Source organism: Chlorocebus sabaeus, chromosome 20 (assembly GCF_047675955.1).
Source record: "Chlorocebus sabaeus isolate Y175 chromosome 20, mChlSab1.0.hap1, whole genome shotgun sequence".
Lineage (NCBI taxonomy): Eukaryota > Metazoa > Chordata > Mammalia > Primates > Cercopithecidae > Chlorocebus > Chlorocebus sabaeus.
Window position 1 is genome coordinate 19406443 of NC_132923.1, and position 27280 is coordinate 19433722.

Sequence of the window (27280 nt, forward strand, 5' to 3'; positions counted from 1 at the left end):
AAGTACTGGCCCTCTCCCGCTCCCACTGAAATGAAACTGGAAGAGAATTGCACACCCAGCTGGGCATCTCAGGAGACCTAGGCAAGTTCAGTCTTGAGTGACAAACTCAGTGGTCTTGTCACTTCAGCTCATGGCCTTCCTGAGGTCCCCCAGCATGAATCTCCTCCATGAGAGACCTGACCAGTGGTGACCCAGCCTCTGAGCATCATCTACCAGCAGAGATGGGGACTCCTGGCCCCCAGGCTCCTAGCATAGCCTGACACTTTGAGTTATTCCAGTCCTTTCTTATTTTGAGATTAAATCTCCCTCCCTACAGCTCCCTTCCACAGTCAGGAGGAAAGTCCTGCTGAATACAAGCCCTGAAGCAAGGACCTGGGAAGCTTTTCCCCGTCACCCTCTCCCAAAGTCAAGGCTTGGAAAGGCAGCTCTGAGCCCCTGGCTTGGCTGGCTGGCTGGAGCAGGCAGCCACTGTGCCTGCAGGGAATTCTGCACAGCCAGTTTCCTCATACCTGAGCTGTCTACAGGTGCACGCACCACTCCCGGCCTGAACACACTATTTAAGGCCAGCACACGGGAGCTGGTTGTGAGTCACCAAGGAGGGCAGCAGCAGCTCTACTCAGCCAGTACCCAGATACGCTGGGAACCTTCCCCAGCCATGGCTTCCCTGGGGCAGATCCTCTTCTGGAGGTAGTATATACTCTTCTGTCTATCCTTATGGGTGAAGGGAACAGCAGTGAGGTCTTTTGGGGGTGCTGAGCACTGCTGGGCTGTCCCATAGGACCCCACCTATAATTTTATCTGGTCCAGTGGGAGCCTGGCCAGACAAGAGCCTAACTGGACTTGACTTAACATCCCACCTCAGCTGCTCAGGGCACCTGCTCGGGGTTAGGGAGGTTTTTGGTTGGTGGCCTGCCATGGAGGGCTGGCCCTTGCTGGGCAGCTTGGACTGAGGGGAGTGTGTGCCAGGCTGGGCATTCCCCTGAGATGTCAAGGCTGTGAGCACCGTTCTGGGGACACCGAGCAGGCTGGTGTGGGCTGCATTGCGGGATGGCAGGGAATCCATGACTGCGATGGTGGAGGGGGTGCAGGAGGACCATTGATGCAGCGCCCGGGGGAAGGAGGAGAATGTACTTTCATTTCTCTGTGGGTGTGATTTCTTGCTACTCCTGAACAATTCTCACCAACACCCTTCCCCAGGCCCCCCCAGCTCAAAGGTGGGGTCCCTAGTTTTCCTAGGAGCTCCTTGGAGAGGAGAACTTGCTGCTGCTGCTGCTGCTGAACTCTCCAGAGAGGAAGAAGGAAGCAAGCCCTCTCCCCTACATTTTGCTTCTCCCCTGAGCTACATTCTAGTTGCCTCTTTTTCCCTCAGAATAGCATTTACCGTCCTGGAGAGAAAGAGATGGAAAGTGCAGGGTTTTCTTGAAATGATTGATCCAATGTCAGTCACAACTCAGGACAGTGTTTAGGGAGACTGATATTTGTTGGTTCTAGAGGTTGTTTGAAGGACCAGTCCTCCAATTTCTGTTTCTTTTTCCCACAAAAGGAAGAAAGGAAGAGAGGGAAGGAGAGAGGAAAGGAATCCTCAGGTCAACTGTGAAAAGTTTGTGAAGAGACTAAGAGAGTAATGTTACTTCCCAGTGGCAGCCTAGAAAATTCTTTTCCTTGAAACAAAATATCAGCTCCTGCCGACTAGGCTCACATTTATTTGAAATCACTTGCTGGGTAGCAGGGGTGGGGAGCTCTTCAGGGCTGGCGGGGGTGGCTGCGGCAGCACTTCTCCCCCTCCCCCGTGCCTGGCTAGAGCACTGTGCTCCGGGAGAAGCAGTGGGTGGCGGGGGCTTCCCTCTAGACCCTTCTGCCCTGAGAGGATGTCCCTAAGAAGCACCTATGTCAGAGGAGCCAGCATTTTGTGAGCGCCTCTTTCTGTGCCCTGCACTAGGTGGCTTAGAGCAGTGTGTCCACCACTGCCTTGTGAGGGCTCGTTATCACCTCAGAGAAGTTAAGGCTGGGTGACTGTGAAACTGTGCATGCGGGGATCTTGCTCTGAAATCCCAAGCTCTTTCCCCCTGCCACCCTTGCCCCTGCTCCTGCCAGTCCCAGCTCCCCATGCCCCCCATTCCTCCAGCCTTGATCCCAAGGACATGAAATGCTCCTCCTATGACAAGTGGCTCCGTTGTTCGGAGGTCAGATGGGACGTGTGGGCTCTCTCATAATGCTTTGCATCCAGTCTGACTGGTTTTGCTGGAGGATTAGCAGGAGGTGGGTGTTCAAAATTCGGATCCCCCACCCTTCAGAAACCCATTGGAATCAACAGAGACTCCTCTTGTTGGCCCCTGCGTGCCTTGTTAGCTATTCACGCTCTGCAGTTTCAGAAGCAGTGACTGTCCATGAGGGTGACAGATCCTTTGTGCAAGGGGCCTCCAGGAAGAGGGCCAATGAGCAGCTTCAGTGGGGAGCAGGATCATGAAAGCTCATCTCAGGGATGCAGGTGGAGCCTGCCTGGGGGAACTCTTGACCCTAACAACCCTCTCCCTTTGTCATAATGGCCTTCATTCATAAAGATACCTCTCTTGGAGGTGATCATGACAGTGGTGATGTGGGAATGCTCATGAACGGGCCTGCCATCCTCTGCAGACCTGGTGAGTTATTCTCCTAAGTATTCATAATTACCAGAGAGCCTAATTCCTTCAGATCTCACTCCCAGCATGCATGCTGCTCAGGGATCGAATGCTGATGTGCAGTTTTTACCATGCCTGGCCTCCATGCACATTTAGGAGCTGTGTGACTAGAACCCTCTTCCCCTCTCCCCATCACGGCTGTCGACAGCAGCAGCATTCGCTTATGGAACATTTGCAGAGTGCCTGCTAGGAGGACAGGGGTAGAAAACCCTTGCTCTGAGGGGATTAAGTTCTAGTGAACAATATTAACTGAGCACTTACTATGTCCTGAATATTGCACTAGACAATGGGGCAAAGGTGACTAAGATGCAAGATGCTGTTAAGGTCATAACCTAATGGAGGAGAAAGACTCCCACATAACAATGCTAACGTGCCACCCTTAAGTCCTAAGACAATAAGCACAGGTTGCAACGGGAGCACTTCCGTCACCCAAGGCTTTTGGGGAGGGTTTCTGAGCCAGAGGATGGGTGGGTTGTGTCTTGAACAATGAGTTCGTATGACCCAGGTGAAGAAGGGTGGAAAAGGCTGTCTAAGTAGAGGAAACAGAATTAAATCAAATGCAGTAACACTCACGAATGAGTATGGTATGTTGGAAAGCTGCACACTACTCTGTATTATCATCACAACATGAAGATGAGGCAGGGAATGCTGGGAGATGAGGCTGAGCGGTCACACCAGGCCACAATGGGCCTTCTTCACTAGACTCAGAACTGGGATTTGTGGTGATGAGGAGCCATTACAGGCACAGGCCATATTGGTGTCCAACTTTCAATATCCCTAAGCCTATAAAATCTGAGCCTTCAGAGCCTTCAGAAGGGGGTCAAGGTGGTTTTCATCAGGTGGGCAGTAAGCCTGGAGGCCAGAAGAAGAGTTGGGAAACAGTTGTGGTCAGAGTATACAGAATGACAGGGACTGGCATAGATGAGAGTGACAGTAAAGAACTCCAGGAGGAAAATGGATTCAGGAAACACTGGACTTAAAACTGGTGATATTTGATCAATGATTGGAGGGGCAGGTAGGATGCTGCAGAATAAGAATAGATGAGGCAAAGGGCAGATCCTGGAATGACTTCCATGTTTCTGGATTGGGTGCAGTGAGTTGGGGACAAGGAAAAGAGAGGAGATCTAGTTAATGTGTTGAGCTTGAGATTCCCCTGGGACCTTCAGACAGGGATGCTCCCTGGGCAGCAGAAGGCATGAGGCTAAAACTAGGAGAAGTCAGGGCTGGGGATAGACATCTGAGTGTCAATAGCTCAAGGGCAAGGAATAGTCATAGCGGGTGGCTTCTAAGGAGAGCACGTGGAGGGAGAGAAGCAAGGGGCTGGGATGGAGAGCTGAAGAACACCAACATTCAAGGTGGGCAGAGGAAGAGGGAGGGTCAAGGAAAGAGCTGAAAATAAATGGCAAGAAAGGTAGCAAGAGGTCAGGATTGAGATTAATGAATGTCAACAGAGCGGAGTCTCATGGAACACGCAAGGCTAGTGATCCATAAACATTTGCCCTGTTTCATCTGAAATCACTGGTGACAATGGGATTGATAAAAACGTCACAGGAAGGAAGCTACTGAGTAGAGAAGGAGCAGGGATCTTTCTACCAGAGGAAGGTGGATGAAGTAGAGAATGAGGGAGCCTGGAACAAGGAGGCTCAGGGAGTTTGCTTTGGAATTTTGGTTTCCCATTTCTCCTAAGTTTGCAAGCTGGTGCCTGGCTCAGACATCTCAGACCCTGATGGTCGGGGAAAACAGTGCCGAGCAACGCCATGGAAGCTTGTCTGGTAAGAAAATCTTGCTTGAGCCTGGGCTGAGGAGATCTCAGCACAGGCCATATTGGTGTCCAACTTTCAGCTTCCCTGAGCCTATAAAATCTGAGCCTTCAGAACCTTCTGAGTCCATCCTGTGAACAGGACAGGAATCTGCAAAATAAGATAAATTGTACATTGGAAGAAAGACTTAAATAAGTGGCACCTGTGTTCCTGCCCCCATCGGGGGTAGATGATTTTCTGAGCGTTACGCTTTTCCCCCGTCTCCACCTGTTGCAATGCTACTCATTTCTTTCCATGTTCAGCTCAAATGCCACCTCCACTTTGAAGTCTTACAGGATTTTCCTAGTTGCCATCAGTTGCCCATCTTATGTTCACAGTCAGCCATGTTTATGAATATCTGTTCCTGGTGCCTGTTTCCCTTACCAGCGTTCACTCCTTGAGGGTTGGGACTCTGTCTTGCTCATTGTGGTAGGGAGGCAATGCAGCACTATGGCTGTGCATCTGGATTCAAATCCTTGTTCCACCATGAACATTTACCCTCCAAGAGCTTCAATTGCCCTATCTATGAAATAGGGCAGATAATAGTACCTAACTCCTAGGGCTGTATGAATGACATGTGATAATTATGTTCCTGGCACATCCTAAGAACTCCATAAATGTTAGCTATTGCTATACTCATTACTTGCAACTCCCTCTACAATCCATGGTACTTGGTTGGCTCTCCATAAAAATTTGTTAAGTTCAATTTCACGACTCCACTGGCACTTCTGACCCTGAAATAGATGTTGCAGTGAGGGTATACTTTGGATTAATTTCCCCAGGGATCTCTTAAATTCAGTTAGCTCTAAAAGAACTCTGGAGTTCTAGATTCTTATTCTACAAAATAATAATAATAATAATAATAATAATAATAATAGAGTCCAGCACACCTTTTGTTGTCATGAGAATACTCGTAGAGTTCTGTAGATTCTTATTCTACAAAAAAAAAGAAAAGAAAAGAAAAGAAAAAAAGATAATAATAAAGTCCACCACACCTTTTGTTGCCATGAGTCTGAGACACAATCCTTCTCTAAACCTGAGGATGCTAGGATTTAGACTTATTAAATGTCTGACTCTTTTAATTCCAGTATAGAGCATTAAAAGTTGGTGGCGAAGAGCTTCAGGGTGGGTGAGGTGCATTTGGGAGGTCCTAGTGTGTACAAGCTCAGTGTCTAGATCTCTGCTGAGGCACTGCTGATATCAAGAACAACCACCTCAGGGGCCAGTTGGAGCGATGTGACTATGACCAAGCACGTGGTAATGCTTAATTAGCTAAACTGTCTCATAGTCCTAATTATCTCCATTTCATAGATGCAAATGTTGAGGCAAGTTACCTTGCTCAGTGTCTCCTAGGCAGCCAGTGGCAGGAACCAACCTGTTACTACCTAGTCCTCTATACTGACTTTTATTGAAAAATTACCTTTCTAATCAGCTGTGCTTATTCTCTTGCTACTTAAGCAGAACCCTTCATCAGTGGCAAAAAATGCGCCTCCTCAGGGACTGTCATGGCAGAAGAATTCTTAGCTGGCCAAGGGCAGAGCTCTTCCCAGAATTGGCTGGAAACTGTGGATTGTTGGTCTGTGTTGCTTCAGGCAGCCGCTCTAGATGAATGAGTGCAGGAGTAAGGAGTGACTGAAACTCAGTAAGAATTATATGCTGACTGGGCACCGTGGCTCACACCTGTAATCTCAGCACTTTGGGAGGCCGAAGCAGGTGGATCACTTGAGCCCAGGAGTTCAGGAGTTTGAGACAAGCCTGGGCAACATGGTGAAACCCCATCTCTACAAAAAATACAAAAATCAACAAGGTGTGGTGGTGTATACCTGTAGCTCCGGACCGAGCTGGGAGAATTGCTTGAGCCTGGGAGGTTAAGGCTGCAGTGAGCCTTGGTGTTACTGCACTCTAGCCTGGGTAATAGAGCAAGACTTCTCTCTCTCTCTCTCTTTCTCTCTCTCTCCATATATATATATAAAATATACAAAATATATATTCTATATTTATATAAATAAATATATGTTTTTATAGATATATATATATTTAAACTCTTTCTTAGCTTAAAAATTCAGAAAGTCAGAACACCTTATTTTATCAATGGGATAATCAGAATAAAGTATGCAGCTTGTCCAAGGGCCATGCATTTAAAGAATGGTAGAACAGGGTTTCTTTTTTTTTCTTTCTTTCTTTTTTTTTTTTTTTTTTTTTGAGATGGAGTCTCACTCTGTTGCCCAGGCTGAGTGCAGTGGCACAATCTCGGCTCACTGCAACCTCTGCCTCCCAGGTTCAAGTGATTCTCCTGCCTCAGCCTCCCAAGTAGCTGGAACTACAGACGCCCGCCACCACGCCTGGCTAATTTTTTGTATTTTTAGTAGAGACGGGGTTTCACCGTATTAGCCAGGATGGTCTCGATCCCCTGACCTCGTGATCTGCCCGCCTCGGCCTCCCAAAGTTCTGGGATTACAGGCGTGAGCCACTGTGCCCGGCCAAAACAGGGTTTTTTCAATGATCTTACATTGCCCAGGGACTCTAGCTAAGAACTGTGTTGAGTGGCGCGGCGCCGTGGCTCACGCCTGTAATCTCAGAACTTTCGGAGGCCGAGGTAGGCAGATCACGAGGTCAGAGGATCGAGACCATCCTGGCTAACATAGTGAAACCCCGTTTCTACTAAAAAAAAAAAAAAATACAAAAAATTAGCCAGGCGTGGTGACAGGCGCCTGTAGTCCCATCTACTTGGGAGTCTGAGGCAGGAGAATGGCGTGAACCCGGGAGGCAGAGCTTGCAGTGAGCCAAGACGCACCCTGCACTCCAGCGTGGGCGACAGAGCGAGACTCCCTCTCAAAAAGAACAAAAAAAAAAAAAAAAGGAACTGTGTTGGACCCTAGCAGACCACATTTTACCCAAGCACCAAGAATCCACAAATCTGAGAGACCCAGACTTCATACATACTTACTTTTGCCATATGAAAGTGTGGAAATAAGGTGGATACTGGAGTTAGTCTGATCTGTGGATGTATTCCAGCTCTCCACTTCCTAGCTGGGTGACCTCAAGGAAATTACTTAACCTCTCTGTGTCTTCATTACCTTATCCGTAAATTGGGCATTAGTAATAGTAGCACCTAGGTCACAGGGCTGTTATAAAGACTAAGTGAGTTAATACAAGTAAAGAGCTCAGAGCAGCGTCTTGTAAATAGTTAGCACTTTATGTGTTAATTACTCTCAAATTATTCCCTCCAATGTTTTTGCAGAAAACAGAGACTTGGAGGGAGGGAGAGGAATGACAAGTCCAACAATAGCAGCTGGACTTAAGGACATTTTGTGTCTGGAATCTTTTGAGATTTCAATGGATTCAGATATCCTCTTTCTAATCCTTGTGCTGTGAGGTGTGGGAAATCCTCTGCCACCTGAGGTGGTGAACTAGATGAACCCTAAGGCCTTCCCCATCCAAACTCAATGTTCAAAGTATGGTCTTCCAACCAGCAGCATCCACACCACCTGGGAATTAGTAGAAATGCAAATTTTCATTCCTCCCATCCTGCAAAGAATCAGAAATTCTGGGGGCAGGGCCTGGTAATCTGTGGCGTAACAAGACCTCCAGGTGATTGTCTGTATTAGCAGCCTCTCTGTGCTCCCTGATTCCTCCAGAAAAGCACAAGGATTTAATGCAGACAGATATAAATTTCACCTGGGATCATTTATCATTGCACATTCTTCTTTAAGAAGTCTACTACAGAGCCGCAGATGGGTCTCGATGAAAACAAAGGAAAAGCCATGAAGTTTCTACAGGTAAGAAACCCAGGCTACATTTCTCTCCGTATGCGCTTTTCACAATCCCAAACCATCCGCCTGCAATGCTTCTGATTTTCTATCACATCACTTCAGATGTGTTCCCGCTGCTGCCAGCACAGGGATCATGGGAGAGAGGGCAGGCAGTTATCCTCTTTCTTTTTCTGCAATTTAAAATGAAAAACGTCATAGATAAAAACCATGAAAGATTTGAGAGACCGAGAGTGCATCCATAAAATGTAGGAATTGTCTCTTGTAGCTCCCCGCCTTGCCTCCTCATTGTGTTTTCTTGGCACCTCCACCCCCAGAATGGCCATTTCATACCTCTCTTCCCTCTTCAATCCTCTTACAATCCACATCCCTTCTCCCCATCCAGCCTCAGACGATTATCTTGCTCTACCCCTCACTGAGAACAGAGAAACCAGCAGACAGGTACTCCTTCATCTTTTCACATCCGAAACTACCTGCTACACTCACCGGGTGCCCTTTTTCTCTGCCTCCCCTCCTGGTACCAGAGGATTTGCTCAGCTCCTATCAAAGGTCAGCCCCTCTGTGCTCTGGATCCATCTCATCTCCCAGCTCACAAACACCTCCTCCAGCCGACATCATCAATCTCTCCTCTGCACCTCTATTATCCCCATCAGCGTGCAACCCGTGTATCAGGATTTTCTGTCTTTAAAGAAAACCCTGTCTTGGTCCCACAACCTCTCCAGCTACCCACCCCATCTCTCTTTTTTTCCTTTTCAGCACTTGTTGCTGGTGTTGCCTGGAGTGAATGTTCATTCTGGTTTTGTGGCATTGCAAAAGGAGAGTGAGGTAGCGGTTTCAAGCACAGGTTGGAGCCCGGTTGTCTGGGTCCATCCAACTCTGCAGTGAGCCGAGTCACACTTTCTAACTGTGTGACCTTGAGCGATTTAGTTATCCTCTCTGTGCCTGGATTCCTCATCTGTAAAATGGGGATAACGTTAGAATCTACATCGTAAGATTGTAATAGGAATTAGATGAGCTAAGACATAAAGCGCTTAGCAACATATTCTTATTTCCTTTTCAACTTACTCTAGATGGATTTTGTCCCCACTATACCTAGATACTGTTCCTGTCAATGCCTCTCATCACCTCCACATGGCCGAGTCTAATGTTTACACCTCTGTTCTTATCTTGTCTTCACTTCAGCATTCAACACAGATGTCCCCACCACCTCCCTGAAGCTCTTTCTTTTGGTTTCCATGACACTACACTCCCCTGATCTGCTGCTCTCCCCCTCACTCCTGACATCGGCTGGTCTCTCAGCCTCCGTTTCTCTATATGTAGTTGCTGGTGGCAGCTTTTCTCCTCTGCTGCCCCCACGACTCAAAGCCACCAAGCTCTGCAGTCAGGTACAAGGACATACCCTTTCATCCATTTCCTATATTTGGTGATTGACCCTACCTTTTGCCAAAAGACCTAAGTGTTCAGGAACAGAATATAACAGTATGGGAACAATTATCTTTTAAAGTGGTTGGCAGAAGCTTCATAAAGTCTTATGAGGCATGATAGGGTAAGTCATGTAATAGCAAGTACTGTGTGGGAGGGAATTTCTTTTCGCATCCAGAGGAGCCCCAGGCATAAGCCCTTAAAGCTTGAGATAAGTTTTCCAGACAGGTCCTGGTGGAAAGCCCTGAGGCAGGAGAGATTTGGATGAGGGAGGCAAGAAGCTGAGATTTGATTTCACTTCTGCTCATGCAAGGAAACTGCCTTCTAGCCTCTTCCTTCTTTCTTCCATTTGTTGAAGAGAGACCAAATATTAATGATTTTCTGCAGCCAAGAGAGAAGCAGCCAGATTTGATGGGGAAGTCATGGTGTCATTTTATTGGCCTTAGGCCGGGTGATCTTTGTCTAATAACCTTAATATGGGGTCATGGCAATTTAGCAAAACAAGCCAAGTTTTTAGGCCCCCCCCCCCCCACAGTGTTCACCTTCACCTTGGGACCAGCTCTGTGGGTGCTTCCCATAAAGGGGCTATATATCTCTTGGGTACTTACTCATGTCAGGTCCTTCAGAAGGACAGTATGCAAGGAATATTAGGGACAGGCTTACAAATTGCTGCTGGCTCAGAACCTAGGAACAAGACTGCATTTGTGAGTGGGATGTGTGCAAGGAAAGGGGGAGATCAGGATTCCAGAATTTCCCCTACACGGAGGGATTCCCCCACAGAGCCCCCGGGGGGAAAGCCATAATCCTGAGTTACTGTGCCTTTCTGGTCAGCAGCTCTGTGGTGCTGCTGCACTGGGAGTCCCTCCCGCAGGCCAGGCTTTGTCTAAAGGTCTGGGCAGAGGAATTCTCTTGGGCAATGACAGTCTCGCTCTCCACCAAGAGACTGCTGAGGGGCTTTTGGGATAGTGACGTAAGCAAGCCCAGGATGGCATTTTCCCATGGCCACAGCTTTGTAAGTTGGAGCTAGTTCCCTAAGTTACCCTCAAGAGTGCATTCTATACTGCAGTTGTGCATTTATGATAGGATTATTTTCTACTATTTTCCTTTCCCGTTATAAATGTACAGAATTGTCTGGGCAGGGTGGTTTATACCTATAATCCAAACACTTTGGGAGGCCAAGGCAGGAAGATCACTTCAGCCCAGGAATTCGTGACCAGACTAGGCAACATGGAGAAACCTTGTCTCTACCTCCTGCACCCCACCAAACAAAAAACAAACCAAAAAAATTACCCTGGCATAGTAGCGGGGATTACGCCTATAGTCGCAGCTACTCAGGAGGCTGACATGGGAGGATTGCTTGACCCTGGGGAGACGGAGGTTGCGGTGACCTGAGATCACACCACTGCACTCCAGCCTGGGTGACAAAGTGAGATCCTGCCTCAAAATAAATCAAGTGCAGGACATCTAAAACATTAGAATCCAACAGATATGTGGGGCCTTGCTGGAAAAGTTAACCATCATCTGTAAATAGTGTTGCTGTAGGATCCTGTACAGAACTTCAAATAACCAACTTAAATGCAAACTTTGGAAAAGAGCCATTGGGTGATGGGAATACCTGAAGAAATCAGGTAAGAAGAGCTATGTAGGCAGGCTTCATCTGGGTAAGGAGACAGAGAAGCTGCCCAAAGAGTAATGCTTTACCTGTCTCTTAGGTCTTGGAGTCCACCTAGCTCAGTGAGGAGGCCAGAGGAACGTAATACTGAAGTCCTGGCTGGAGGTCATCTTCTTCTTGACACTACTCTCCAACCTTGGAAAGAATGGGGAGGGCGTACACTGGGATTTTTCTCAGAATTCTGTTTCCCAGGCTGGGCGGCAGCAGTGAGATCATGGTTCATTGTAGCCTCGACCTCCCAGGCTCCAGCAACCTCCCAACTCAGCCTCCCAGGTAGCTGGGATTACAGGTACTCACCACCATGCCCGGCTACTTTATTTATTATAGATGGTGTCTCCCTATCTTGTCCAGGTGGGTCTCAAAAACTCCTGGGCTCAAGCAGTCCTCCCACTTCAGCCTCCCAAAGAACTGGAATTACAGGCATGAGCCACCATGACTGGCCCATAGTTCTATCCTTATAAATGACTCTGTTTTTTTGTTTGTTTTTGCCGTTTTAAAGTCCAACTGTGAATAGTTTTTACATAGTTATTAATACAATGTGTGTGCTTTTGTGCTCTGCTTTCTCCATGAAAACTTTTCATGTTAAAACAAAATTTTAAAGCAATTTTACAGTTAAAAGAATCCTTGTGGGCCGGGCATGGTGGCTCAAGCCTGTAATCCCAGGACTTTGGGAGGCCAAGGTGGGCGGATCACAAGAGATGGAGACCATCCTGGCCAACATGGTGAAACCCCGTCTCTACTAAAAATACAATAATTAGCCAGGCGTGGTGGCACATGCCTGTAGTCCCAGCTACTGGGGAGGCTGAGGCAGGAGAATCACTTGAACCCGGAAGACAGTGGTTGCAGTGAGCCGAGATCACACCACTGCACTTCAGCCTGGGCGACAGGGCGAGACACCTTCTCAAAAAAAAAAAAAAAAAAAAAAAAAAAAAAGAACCTTTCAGCTGGGCGCAGTGGCTCATACCTGTAATTCCAGCACTTTGGGAGGGTGGATCCAAGGTGGGTGGATTGCTTGAGGTCAGGAGTTCAAGACCAGCCTGGACAACATGGCGAAACCCCGTCTCTACTAAAAATATAAAAATTAGCTGGGCATGGTGGTGGGCGCCTGTAACCCCAGCTACTCAGGAGGCTGAGGCAGGAGAATTACTTGAGCCTAGGAGGCAGAGTTGGCAGTGAGCAGAGATCGTGCCATCGCACTCCAGCCTGGGAGACAGAGTAAGACTCAGTCTCAAAAAAAAAAGAAAAAAGAAAAAGAAAAATGGTAGTTTCAAAGGATTTGACCTAATATATATTCTTCTAGGGCATTCATTGTGCATTAGCATATTAAAGGCTTTAAACAATCCTATAGACTTAAAGAAATCTGCTTAATTGTGATTCACCCAATATTATGAAAATGTAATGCCTTTAAAAATAATACTTGTTAATATACATTAGGACACCTTCAAGAAACTAGGCACTGGGGTAATTACAAAAGAATAGAAGCCACGATGAGACAAAAGTATGTGAATGTGGGAGCCCAGGAGCAGCGTCTGGGGCCTTCTCCCACCTTCCAAACTGGATGCAGATGCTGGCTGAGCAGATGCCCAGGAACCAAAGGACAGGCTGGTATTTTTACTTCCCAGGAATGCCCTCCCATATCTGATATCCAAAGTCATCATATTTTTCAGGCCTTCCCCTTCTACAACAATGCTTTTTTGATTAACCTTGCCCCACATTGGCTTTTTTTGTAACTGACCTACGCTCTTTCCTCTCTCATAAAAGTAGAGGATTCATGAGGTGATAGGAATGGGCCACCCCATAGTTCTCAAATGATAGATATTAAATAAACATGGGTATTGTTTTGACTGCTGTCTCATTGTTATAATTTTAATTACTTTACCTTTCAGGGTATTATTCTCATCTTAGTTTATAGATGTTCATTTCATTTGCTGACAACTACCAGGTGGGTGACGCCAGTGTGGACGCAGGAGGCGATGCAGCCCTAGGTTACTTATACCCCTACACAGACCACAGATGCTGAAGGCACAAGTAACCAGAATTTGAATTAATTTTTCTGCAGCCACTGGAGCCAAATGTCTAAGACAGGGAATGGAAATGTCGGATGGGGGTAGAATCAGAGTACAGTGAAACAATGGCTGGCCAGGACTAAATCCTTAGTACTTCTACTTTTTTTTTTCTTTTTTTACTCCACTGTCCCACTATCTGGAATCTTTCCCACGAGAGATCCTTTAACAGGCTTGTCTGTCATTCACATATAACACACAAGCCTTTATTAGGGCTGTCTGTCATTCACATGTTGTTAGCATGACCAGTTCTCTAGAGAGTGAGAAGGCATTTTGACATCACTGTGCCGATCTGATCTGGTTACCTAGCAGTTGTTAGACGTGAATAGAAATAATCGCGATAATTCAGGGAAGTGGAAGATGAGAGTTGAAAGGTAGGGTGGGGGCATCCCTAGGATAGCACATGTTAATGTAATTAAAGTGGTTAACTGTAGCTGGGTAAGGTTGAAGTGACATTAAATGGGGCCCCGACAGTTTTGTGCCCCTGCAGTAGAAAGCAGTGCCCAGAGTGAGTATACCTACAGGAGAAATTCTTGGACTCTCAGGGGCATTGCTACAAACACCCAGTTACCAGGAGGCATAAGAACAAGCTTTTTGCTTTCTCATGATGTAAATGGAAGTACAGCCCTTGATTTAGACTCACCGAAAAAGCAAACACTGGCAAACCTTGAATAAGCCATGCCATCTTCCAGATCCTTATCTCTCATTTTGTTACTGGTGGAGGGTGTCCATGTTCTCAGCGTCTTGGACAAAGAATTGGACAAAACACACAAACAAAGCAAGGAAAGAATGAAGCAACAAAAGCAGAGAGTTATTGAAGATGAAAGTATGCTCCACACAGTGGGAGCAGGCCAAGCATAGGGGCGCACGAGCCCTGTTACAGAATTTTCAGGGACTTAAATACCCTCTAGAGGTTTCCATTGGTTACCTGGTGTACGCCCTATGTAAATGAAGAGGATGAAGTAAAGTTTCAAAGTCATTTACTCAGTGTACGCCCTAAGTAAATGGAGAGGATATTTCCTGTTATAGCTGAAGCGTTTCCATTTGATTTAGTTCTAGGAAGTCAGCATGAATGGGCCATATGCTCCCTGTCTCCAGACCCTATTCTCCTGCCTCAAATTTGTCCTCTATAAAAGTCAAAAAAATCCTAATAATATATCCTGAGTTCTCTGAGAGCAATGAGAAGGTGGAGGGGTATGACCATTGCTACTTCTCTTTAGGTACATGATAAATCTGTTTTCTCATATTTCTACATTGATATTTTCTAGTAGACAAATTACTAGGTCAATGAAATGCTTGACTTTTACGGGCTTAGCAAATAAGTACTTATAGTTTCACTAATACTGACCCCAACATATTGTCCTTATCTTAATAAACATGTTGCGTGAAAGTAAATGATGATTTTCCAAGGCAGAAAGTATGTGAACTGCAAGAGAATCTTTTTAATCTGGGTAGAGGCTCCTGCTAGCGTCACAATTTTCTATCTTTAAGGCAAATAAAGTTGTAAAGAAGTGAATTGCAAGATGGTGACTTTTATTAGCATTCCCCAAAGGTGTCAAACTGGGAAGGAAGTATTCTGTTTATTCGAAAATTCTAGGGGCTCCAGGTGCTGCTCGCTTGGGCTCTCTGGAACTGAGGCTGCTCTCTAACCATTGCCTGGGGTAGCTTGTGAGCCATGTATCAACTTATGAAGAACATGCTTGCTCACTGAAATGAAGAAAAACAAGCTATCTATAATTTATAGCACATATTCACTTGGGTACTAGCTCTTTCTGTGAGAGTTCTTCTGAAAATGCAAACCACTAACCCAGGAAAGTATTTAAGTTACCAGCTTTATGAGAGCATTAAAGGGAGAGATATGCCTGTTTGCCCAACATCTAAAAGAGTTAGATTGTACTCTTCTAAAAAAAAAAGGCAGGGTTTTCTTTTTTAGAATATGTTTTCCTTGTTTATTTTATAAGAATAATATTGGATTAGTGTGGAAAATTTGGAAAATACAAAAAAGCACAAAGGAAGAAAATCTCTATCGGTCCTAACCTAGAGATAACCACTATTTATATGTCCTTCCAGTCTGTTTTTTCCTCTCTCTCTCTGTCTCTCTCTCTATATATGTATTTAATACATAGTAAAATACTGTACATATTATTTTGGAAGCTACTTTCTACTTATTGGTCTTATAAGTATTTCTCAAATAAATCTTCTATAATATGATTTTTTAACAAATGCATAGTATTGTCACTAATGATGAACCTTAATTCACTCATGAAGTTCCCTATTGTTGGATATTTAATTGCCTTCAATTATTTGCCACAAATATTACATATATTTTATTTTATTATTATCATCAAGACACAGTCTCACTTTGTTGCCTCACCTAGAGCGCAGTGGTACCATCATGGCTCACTGCAGTCTCAACTTCCCAGGATCAAGTGATCCTCCCACTTCAGCCTTCCGAGTAGCTGGGACTACAGGTGCATGTCAACACGCCTGACTAAATTTTCTAAATTTTTGTTGAGGCAAGGCCTTCCTATGTTGCCCAAGCTGGTCTCAAACCCCTGGGCTCAGGCAATCCTCGCTACTCATCCTCCCAAAGGGTTAGGATTACAGGTGTGAGCCACTGCACCCAATCCTATTACATTAATTTTAATCAACACTATAGAAAACCTTGGAAATGCATCCTGTTGATTCTGTAGAATGAATTCCTAGAAATAGAATTACTGGATCAAAGTGGGCTGTGCATATCGTAAGTCTTCTGATATATGTGGCCAAATGTTTCCGCCTCTCCCCACACTAAAATTGGTACCAACTTATGCTCCTACCAACCATTTAGATGCCTTAAAGTATTAATTTTCACTAAAGCCTTTTTCCAGAACCAACACTAACCCTGCCAACATATTGAAAAAGAAAATGACAAAATTTTAATTTAACATTCCCATCTTCTTCAATATTTGAGATTTTCTTTCTTGTTTCTTAGCCTCTTTTCTCTTTTTTCCCCACAGCTTAATTGAGGTATAATTGACAAAAATTCTATGTATTTAAGGCACACAATGTGATGATTTGATGTACATATACATTGTGAAATGATTACCACAATCAAGTCAGTTAACACATATACCACCTCAGTTATTTGTGTGTGTGTGCATTGAAAACACTTAAGATCTGCTGTTAGCAAATTTCAACTGTACAATAAAATATTATTATTATTATTATTATTATTATTTTGAGATGGAGTCTTGCTCTCTCTCCCAGGCTGGAGTGCAGTGGTGTGATCTCTGCTCACTGCAACCTCCTCCTCCCGAGTTCAAACAATTCTCCTGTCTCAGCCTCCCAAGTAGCTGGTACTACAGGTGCCTGCCACCATGCCTGGCTAATTTTTGTATTTTTACTAGAGATAGGGTTTCACTATATTAGTCAGGCTGGTCTCGAACTCCCGACCTCAGGTGATCCACCCACCTCGGACTCCCAAAGTGCTGGGATTACAGGCATGAGCCACTGTGCCTGGCCTATAAAACAATATTTTTAAGTACAGGCCCCATGCTGTATATTAGATCCTCAGAACTTCTTATTCTTATACATGAAATTTTGTACCCTTTGACTAACACCTTTCCATTTTCCCTAACCCCCCATCCCCTGGCAACCACCATTCATCTCTCTGCTTCAATGAGTATAACTTTTTAAGATTCCATATATAAATGAGAGGATATAGTATTTGTCTTTTTGTGTCTGATTTATTTCACTTAGCATAATGACCTCCAGGTTCATCTATGTTACCACAAATGGCAGGATTTCCTGCCTCTCATATGCTGAATAATATTTCATTGTAAATATGAGACACAATTTCTTTGTCAACTCATGTATTGATGGACACAGGTTGTTTCCATATGATGGCTCTTATGAATAATGCTGCAATGAACGTGGGGGTACAGATATGCCTTCTAGACATTGATTACATTTCCTTTGGGTAGACACCCAGCAGTGAGATTGATGGATCATATGGTAGTTCCATTTTTAATTTTTTGAAGAACCTTCATACTGTTTTCCACAATAACTATACCAATTTATATTCCCACCAGTAGTATACAAATGTTCCTTTTCCTCTGCATCATCACCAACCTTTTTTTTTTTTTTTTTTTTTTTTGAGACGGAGTCTCGCTCTGTCACCCAGGCTGGAGTGCGGTGGTGCGATCTCGGCTCACTGCAAGCTCCGCCTTCTGGGTTCACTCCATTCTCCTGCCTCAGCCTCCCGAGTAGCTGGGACTACAGGCGCCCACCACTGTGCCCGACTAATTTTTGTTTTTGTAGTAGAGACAGGGTTTCACCATGTTGGCCAGGATGGTCTCGATCTCCTGACCTTGCCTCACCAACATTTTTATCACTTGTCTTTTTGATAAGGGCTATCCTAATAGGTGTGAGGTGATATCTCGCTGTGGTTTTGATTTATAGTTCCCTAATGATTAGTGATGTTGACCACCTTTTCATTTGCTGCTGGCCATTTAAAAGATGTATATTCAAGTCTTTGCCCATTTTTAAAACTAGGGTTATTTGATTTCTTGCTATTGAGTAATATGAGTTTCTTATATATTTTGACACTAACTCCTTGCCAGATATATGGTTTGCAAATATTTTCTTCTATTCTTTAGGTTGCCTGTTCGTTTTGTCGATTGTTTTCTTTGCAGAAGATTTCTAGTTTGAAGTATTCCATTTATTTATTTTTGCTTTTTTGCTTGTGTTTTTGGTGTCATATCCAAAAAGTCATTGCCAAATCCAGCATCAAAGGGAGCTTTTTTCCTGGTAGTTTGAATTTTGAGTCTTATATTTAGTCTTCAATACATTTTGAGTTAATGTTTGTGTGTGGTATAAGATAAAGATCCAATTTCATTCTTTTGCATGTGGATCTCTGGTTTTCCCAATACCATTTATTGCTGCTGCTATTAGATGGAATGTTCTGTCTATGTCTATTAGGTCCATTTGGTCTGTAGAATTATTCAGGCCTACCATTTCTTTATGGATTTTCTGTCTAAATGATCTATCCATCATTGAAACTGGGATATTAAAGTCCCCTACTATTTTGGTTTTGCTGCCTTTTCTCCCTTCAGTTCTGTTAATATTTGCTTTATATATTTAGATGCTCCAAGGTTGGATGCATAGCTATATTTATAATTGTTATATCCTCTTGATGAATTAACCCCTTTGTCATTATCTTTGTTATTATCTTTGTCTTTCCCAAAAATTTGACTGAAAGTCTACTTTGTCTCATATAAGCATAGCCATTGTTCTTCTCTTTTGGTTACCATTTGCATGGAATCTCTTTCCATTTCTTCACTTTCATTCTGTGTCCTAAGGGTAAAACGAATTTCTTGTAGACAGCATATTGTAGGATCTTTTTAAAAAATCCATTCAGTCATTCTGTCTTTTGATTGAAAAATGTAATCCATTTACATTTAAAGTAATTATTGATAGGCAAGTACAATCATCCCTAAGTATCTGTGGGGAATTGGTTCCAGGAACCACCCCCAACCCCAAAATGCCTGATACTAAAATCCACAGATGCTGAAGTTCCTTATATAAAATGGTGTAGTATTTGCATATAATTTATGCACATCCCTCATATACTTTAAATCATCTCTAGATTACTTAAAATACTTAATATAATGTACATGCTGTGTAAATAGTTGTTATGCTGTATTGTTATTCTTATTTCCATTATTATTGCTGTGTTATTTTATTGTTTTCTTCCTGACATATTAATATTTGATGCACAGTTGGTTGAATCCACAGACGTAGAACCCATAAATACTAATGGCTAACTGTACTTATTATTATTTCATTTTGTTAATTGTTTTCTGAGTGGTTTGTAGTTTCTTTCCTTCTGTCTTTCTGTCTTCCTTTGTGATTTGATTACTTTTTTGTAGTGTTATTCTTTGATTCACTTCTCTTTATCTTTTGTCTACTAGAATTTTTTTTGAGTTATCCTGAGGTTTACATAAAACACCTTATAACAGTCTATTTTAAGCTAACGACTTAACTTCAATTGCACATGAAACTCTACAATCTTACCCTCAACACATACATCTTATGATATCAATGTCACACTTTATATTTTTAAAAGTATATACCCATTAAAAAATGATAGCTATAGTTGCTGGATGTGGTGGCTCACACCTGTAATCCCAGCACTTTGGGAGGCCAAGGTGGGTGGATCACGAGGTCAGGAGTTCAGGACCAGCCTGGTCAAAATGGTGAAACCTCGTCTCTACTAAAAATACAAAACTTAGCCGCGCCTGCTGGAAGACACCTGTAATCCCAGCTACTTGGGAGGCTGAGGCAGAGAATTGCTTGAACCTGGGGAACGGAGGTTGCAGTGAGCCGAAATCGTACCACTGCACTCCAGCCTGGGCAACAGAGTGAGACTCCATTGCAAAAATAAATAAATAAATAATAGCTATAGTTATATTTAATACTGTTGTCTTTTAACTTTTATACTACAGTATAATGTGATTCCTGTACCACAGTTGCAGAATTTGAGTATTCTCAATTTGACTGTATATTTACTTTTTCCAGTGAATTTTGTACTTTTATATGCTTTCATATTGTTACTTGGCATCCTTTAATTGCAACTTGAGAAACCTTCTTTAGCATTTCTCATAAGGCAGGTCTAGTAGTAATGAAATCCTTTGGCTTTTTGTTTATCTGCGAATATCTTCATCTGCTCTTCATTTCTGAAGGACAGTTTTGTTAGGTTTAGTATTTTGGGTTGACAGTTGTTTTCTTCCAGCATTTTGAATATATCATCCCATTTCTTCCTGGCCTGTAAGGCTTCTGCTGAAAAATCCACCAGTAGCTTCATAAAATTTCCCTTATATGTGACAAGTCTCTTTTTTCTTGCTGCTTTCAAAATTCTGTCTTTGTCTTTGAGTTTGGATTTTATTTTGTTATAATGTGTCTTGGAGTAATATTCCTTGGGGACCCTGCTTAAAATCTTTTGAGCTCTGTAAATTTGGATGTCTATATATATATATATATCCTAAGATTTGGGACGTTTTCAACCACTATATTGGCCCCCCCGCCCCGCCGCCCGACCCCAAACAGCATCTTGCTTCGTTGCCCAGGCTGGAGTACAAGAGTGTAGTGGCATGATCATAGTTCACTACAGCCTCAAACTCCTAGGCTCAAGAGATCCTTCCACCTTAGCCTCTCAAGTAGCTAGGACTACAGGTGTTTGTCCCCATGCCCAGCTTATTTTTTATTTTATTTTATTTTATTTATTTATTTATTGAGATGGAGTTTCGCTCTTGTAGCCCAACCAAGGTAAAGTGCAATGGCGCGATCTCAGCTCACCGCACCCTCTGCCACCTGGGTTCAAGCAATTCTCCTGCCTCAGCCTCCTGAGTAGCTAGAATTACAGGCATGGTCCACCACACCCAGCTAATTTTGTAATTTTAGTAGAGACAGGGTTTCTCCATGCTGGTCAGGCAGGTCTCAAACTCCTGACCTCAGGTGATCTGCCTGCCTTGGCCTCCCAGCATCCAGACTGTTTTTTATTTTTTATAGAAATGTAGTCTGGCTGGCTATGTTGCCCAGGCTGGTCTCAAACTCCTGGCTGCAGGCAATCCTCCCACCTTGGCCTCCCAAAGTGCTGAGTTTACAGAAATGAGCCACTGCGCCTGGCCTATTACATCTTTAGATAGTATGTTTTCCTCTTTCTCTCTTGCTTCTCCTTCTAAGACTCCCATAATGGATATATTTGATCACTTGATAGTGGCCCAAAGGTCTTATGTGCTTTCTTTACTATTTTTCATTGTTTTTCTTTTTGTTCCTCTAAATGGCTGATTGCAAATGACCTGTCTTTAAGTTCGTTGATTTTTTTTCTTGCGTGGTCAAGTCTGCTGTTGAAGCTCTCTCTCTATCAAATGTTCTGTCACTACATTCTTCAGCTCCAAGACTTCTGTTCAATTCTTCTTTATGGTTTTTGTTTCTTTATTAAACTCTTCTTTTTTATGTATTGTTTTTCTGATTTTTGTTTAATTGTCTGTGTTCTTTTGCATCTCATTGAGCTTAAGATCATTATTTTAAATTGTTGTCAGGCAATTAATAGATTTTCATATTTTGGGTTGGTTGCTGAAATTTTACTAGTTTCTTTGGTGGTGTCACGTTTGCCTGATTCTTCTTAATCTGCATAGACTTGCATTAGTGTTTATGTATTGTAAGGACCAAACATCTGTTTTAGACTTTATAGATTGGTTTTGGCAGGTAAGGACATTTGCCTGTCAGTTCCCTGGGCTGATGGTATTGCATCCAGGATTATAGTTAAGCAGGGTTGGAGTCGGGTTACATAACTGCTCCTGGGTCTGCTGCGGGGTCCACTGTTGGTGGACCCATTACCAATGGCTTGGGCAGGTGTGGATCCTGTCTGGAGGAGTCCTAGATTTTGGTCAGTAGGGCTGATACTGAGACAAAGGTCTGCCTCAGGGTCTGCGGGTCGTGGACAGTGGTCTTGTTATCAGGTGTGTGTATGGCTATGGCTCCTGCCAAGTCTCTGGGAGAATCCCTGCTGAGTTAGTAAGCAGGCAGCACTGGCTCTGGTCTGTGGCTAAAAGGGGCTGAAACCAAGTCACAGAGTTCCTTCAGGATCCACAGTTGAGACCAAGGTTTTCAGGCCTACCTCTGCAGACATGGATGGGCATGGCTCCTGCCAGGTTCTTGGGTGGTTAGGACTGTCGAGGCCATAGCCTGAGAAGTGCTGAAGGTAGGTCATAGGGCTGCTTCAGAATCCTCAGCTGGACTGAGATTGGCAGGTCTGTCTCCATGGGCACGGACAGTTACGTCTCCCATCAAGTCCTGAGTGAACAGGACTGCTTCACGGGCACAGTGGAGAGGGACTAGCACTGGGTCATAGGCTGATTTGCAGCCCACAGGTGGGAACAAGATCAATGGGCCTGTTACCTGAGGCACTTATGTGTGGTGTGTGACTCCTCCCGGGCTCCTTGGCTGATGTTGCTGGTGGCAGGACCAAGACCAAATGGGGTTGTAGCTGAATCCACAGAGGATGCAGCTGTTTCTGGATCTTGTAGTGGGTGAGTCTGCCACCAAGGCATGAGCCTACCTCCTTGGTCTTGGGCTTCACTGGGGTTTTGCAACCTCCTACTTGGATTCCAAAGCTCCCACAAAGGTACCTGGATCCACCAGTGGTTGCCAAATTAACATTGCTATGGGGGAATATGAGTGGGGATCTCCTATCCCACCATTTTACTGATGTCCCCCTTCTTAGCTGCCTTCCTTTTAATTTACCACCCAACTCTACTCCCAGTAAGGTAACTGATACACTCATTTACCCAGCTCTCAATAACTAATGAGTGAAACATCATACTAAATATTTTAATCAGGAACAAAAACAAAGAAATAACTTCCTTGTTCTAAAGTTTCACTTTATTATCAGGCTAAAGATGAGAGTTATTTTGAGGTGAAGAAAGTCCACCTCTGCAGAGCTTCAGAGCAAGTAAAGCAGGTCATCTCTTCCTGTTGTTCCCGATGCTGACTTTTGCCAAGTCTCCCTTTCATGGAACGACAAGGAAAAACAATTAAGTACTCACAGAATTTTCCTTTTCTACCCAACTTCTTGTGAAAATCTTGGCACTTTTTGCTAAATCTCCACATTCCCCAACTCACAATTATGAGTTCAATGGAGTAAATCATGCAGAGAAGACTGAAAAGGAAATGACAGAAAGGACAGAGGATAGTGGACCTGCAGGTGCAAAACAAGAACATAGGCAGCAGGGTGGGCACAGAGGGAGAAGAGATGAGGAAGTGAACTTCAGAGAGAGTTTTGAGGAAATTCTAGGAAGGGAAAAGTTTGGGGGAACTAATAAGAAGGGTGGAAGTTGGTAAAGAGGATCTTTTCAAGAGGAAGTTTTGCCATGTGTTATCCATGTAATGCATTTGATATTTTTCTAAATATTCATGGGATTCACCTAAACTTTTCTGCTTGGCTGATATTTTGTTTACCGTGACACTGCCAAAACCTAGACCACAGACATCAGGACTTTATATGGATTATAATAACATTGTATCTCTGGAGTTAGAAAACTATTTTTTACTTATATATAGTAATTAGCAGATTCCTTTTTCTTTTTTTTCTTTTTTTTTTTTTTTTTGAGATGGAGTGTCGCTCTGTCACCCAGGCTGGAATGCAGTGGCATGATCTTGGCTCACTGCAAGCTCTGCCTCCCGGGTTCATGCCATTCTCCTGTCTCAGCTTCCTGAGTAGCTGGAACTACAGGCACCCACCACCATGCCCCACTAATTTTTTTTTTTTTTTTTTTTTTTTTGTATTTTTAGTAGAGATTGGGTTTCACCATGTTATTCAGGATGGTCTTGATCTCCTGACCTCATGATCCTCCCGCCTAGGCCTCCCAAAGTGCTGAGATTATAGGTGTGAGCCACTGTGCCTGGCCAATTAGCTGATTTCTAAATATGTATTTATATTTAGTTAATTGTAATTGTTCACATAAAACTACCTAAAATTGTTCACATAAAACCTATCCAAAAGTATAATTTAAGGAGTCGTTACCCTGAAATGAAAATATGAACTGCTTTCAATGGCCTGAAGGATCTTGGGGAAAAAAAATGGGCTGCCATTCAGTTGGGCTGTCTCATGGACATATTTTGGTATAGTAATAGAACATGTCCCAAAATCAGGTGAGCTCAGTTTAGCATTTATCAAATGCCTAGGATGAATCAGGCATGATGTCTGACACTTAGGGAAATAAATGTGATTGATGAAACATGACCAGTAGTTATAATCAAAGGAATAATTTCTTTTTATCTCCGACCTTTTAAAGCGTATGTATAGAAATACATGATGAAACTTCTGAAGCCTCTAATGAAAACCTGGTTTTACCTTCAACTGCCTGATGTTGCCCCAGTCCCTTATTCCCCAAAAGTCTACTTCACACATGACTCTCACTGCTCAGTTCCCTCTCCCAGTTATTCCTACTGGTGAGGACTCCACATGGTTCTAGGACATCTGTCCTGCTGGAAGGATGTACATTCCTTGCCTCATAGAAGAGTGTCTCGCAGCTCTCTGTGTTCCCTCTCTCTGTCTCTGTCTGTCTGTCTCTCTCCTCTCTCTCTGATCTGTTCTAGATCATATTGAATTTCTCAAGTATGATTTAAATTCTAATCCTTGGTGTCCCCCACCTTACCCCATCAAGAACACATTACAAGCTCTTCAAGTTAAGCTTTGTATTCGTGTGTTAGAGGCGGGGAGGAGGATGTTCACATAGCACAGAAAAAAAAAAATCCCCAAAGAAATATCTTCCCAAATCTTTTCCTACCCTGGTCCTTTTAATATCCTTCATCTGAGTGAAGCAGCTAAGCATTGTGGAAATAATTGTCTCAGTGAGTGAGGTGGGTAAGAATTATGGAAATGATTGTCAAATACCCCCTTTTTATTTAGTTTTTTTTCTTTTCTTTTTTTCATTTTATAATTTAGTTTTTATTTTTGGGTTTTTTCTTTAAAGATTCCCTTTTTAAGCTCTGCAAAGCGATGTGGCACCTCACTTTGGTAGGCAGCATCTATTGTATCTTGGAACCTCAGCTGAAACTTTAAATGTAACATCCTGTTATACAAAAATGAAAAGACATGGTCCCTGTTCTTGAGAAACTTAGAGGAGACTAAAGGAGACACAAATGTGTGACCAGATAATTTCAATACAATGTAACAAATTTGTGTTAGAGGACTGTACCTGGTATAATGAGGACACAGAAACAGTTTCTGATGTATATGGTCACCAGTTTCCCTGAAAAATTGTCTGGAGGGAAGCTATACACTAAAGAAGGAGTCGTCTGTGTAGCTCATAAGCGCGCTGACAGGATCCTGTATGTCATTGGGGACTTCGTGCTACTGATTTGTCCCCTAGTTCCTCAAGTGCCAGAAGGAACAATAATGAAATTAGAGGTTCTTGGTAATACTGTTAAATGGGTAGGAAAAAGCTTCTTTTTTTTTTTTTTTTTTTTTTTTTTTTTGGAGACAAGGTCTTGCTCTGTCACCCAGGCTAGAGTGCAGTGGCTCACTGCAACCTCTGCCTCCTGGGCTCAAGCAGTCCTCACACCTCAGCCTCCCAAGTAGCTGGGACTACAGGTGCACACCACCACACCTAACTGATTTTTGTATTTTTTGTAGAGGTACGGTTTCACCGTGTTGCCCAGGCTGGTCTTGAACTCCTGGGCTCAAGCGATCCACCCGCCTTGGCCTCCTAAAGTGCTGGGATTACAGGCATGAGCCACTGCTCCTAGCCAAAAAGCTCTTTTTTTAAAGGTTTGAAAAAGAGCCCAGAAATCTTAGCAGCCATATATAAAAATGGTAATCCCCTCTGAATCTGCCCTAAGGAATTCAAGAACAGGGTCAGTTCTGGAGCCTGAAAAATACTGTTTAATTTGTTTTATGGAGACGAGGTATGTTGCCCAGGCTGGTCTCGAACTCCTGGCCTCAAGCAATCCTCCTGCCCCAGCCTCCCAAGGTGCTGGGATTCCAGATATGAGCAACTACTGACCTGGATAATTCAGATGTGTCTTCCTACAGTGCCCATGGCTTCACGGACATCAATGAATGTACAGAGAATATCTAGACTTGAAGTGGAGAGGGAAAATAAGGGGCCCCATCCAATATACCTACCCTCTCATTCCCTGCATTCTATCTCTTATCCAATTATTTCTTTTCCTTTGCAATAACTAGTTCATTTCACTTTCCAAGCCCCGGTCCCAACATAAAACATAACATTATAAAATCACAAAATACTCAAAAGGCCTAAGAATGAACTTGCTCCTCTAATACTGCTGAGGCAGGGAAGCAGGAAGCTGTAACCAGTTAAGGGCCTTGCCTGGTTTATGCTTCTGAGCCCCAGCATCTTGAAGACGTTTCATTTGGCTGTCCTAGCAGGTACAATCCACTTTACACACTGAGAGAAAATGCCTCCTTGGGAGTCCAACCACACCGATAGCTGCATGCCTCAGATTTAACATGATTGTTCTAATTTCAGCTATATTACCTATTGTCTCTCCAACCATTGACATATTCCAGAAATTCAAATAGCTATGAAGCCAAACTATACCTTTCAGATCTCTCATGCCTGGAAGTAACACTCATGACTATGGTTGAACTACATTTCCAGTTTCTGGAAAAGATAGCTCCTATAGCTAGGGACCACATTTCACAACAGTGAGGCAGAATTTCATGCAAGGAATGTGTGAACCCAAAAGTATCTGAGACAGGTCTTAATCAATTAAGAAAGTTTATTTTGCCAAAGTTAAGGATGTGCCCATGACACAGCCTCCAGAGGTCCTGATGATATGTGCCCAAGGTGGTTAGGGCACAGCTTGCTTTGAGATACATTTTAGGAAGACATAAGACATCAATCAATACATGTAAGCTTTACATTGGTTCAACCTAGAAGGGTGGGACAACTTGAAGTGGGGGTTGGGGGGCTTCAAGGTCACAGGTAGATTTAAAACTTTTCTGACTCGCAAATGGTTGAAAGAGTTATTATCAATAGAAAGGAATTTCTAGGTTATGGTAAGAGGTTGTGGAGACCAAGATTTTATCATGCAGGTGAAGCCTCCAAGTAGCAGGCTTCAGAGAGAATAATACATTGTAAATGTTTCTTATCGGATAAAACCTATGTTGATTGTAATGCTGGTGGGATATTTTTGAATTCCAAAAGAGATGAGGGTATAATGGGGCATGTCTGTGCTTCCCATCATGGCCTGAACTAGTTTTGCAGGTTAACTTTGGAATGCCTTTGGCCAAGAGGAGGGGTCCATTCAGCTAGTTGAGGGGTCTCAGAATTTTATTTTTGGTTTACAAATGCCACTTTTGCAT

General features: G+C 43.5%; 1 protein-coding gene across 1 annotated transcript in view; it reads left to right on the forward strand.

Annotated features, from left to right (window-relative positions):
* The first annotated feature begins 583 nt into the window (after positions 1-583).
* Positions 584-27280, forward strand: part of VTCN1 (V-set domain containing T cell activation inhibitor 1) — a 68902-nt gene continuing 42205 nt past the window's right edge. The window contains exon 1 of the mRNA XM_073008113.1: positions 584-687. Within this exon, the coding sequence (XP_072864214.1) occupies positions 656-687 (32 nt within the window). The 5' untranslated portion in view covers positions 584-655. The remainder of the gene's footprint in view (positions 688-27280) is intronic.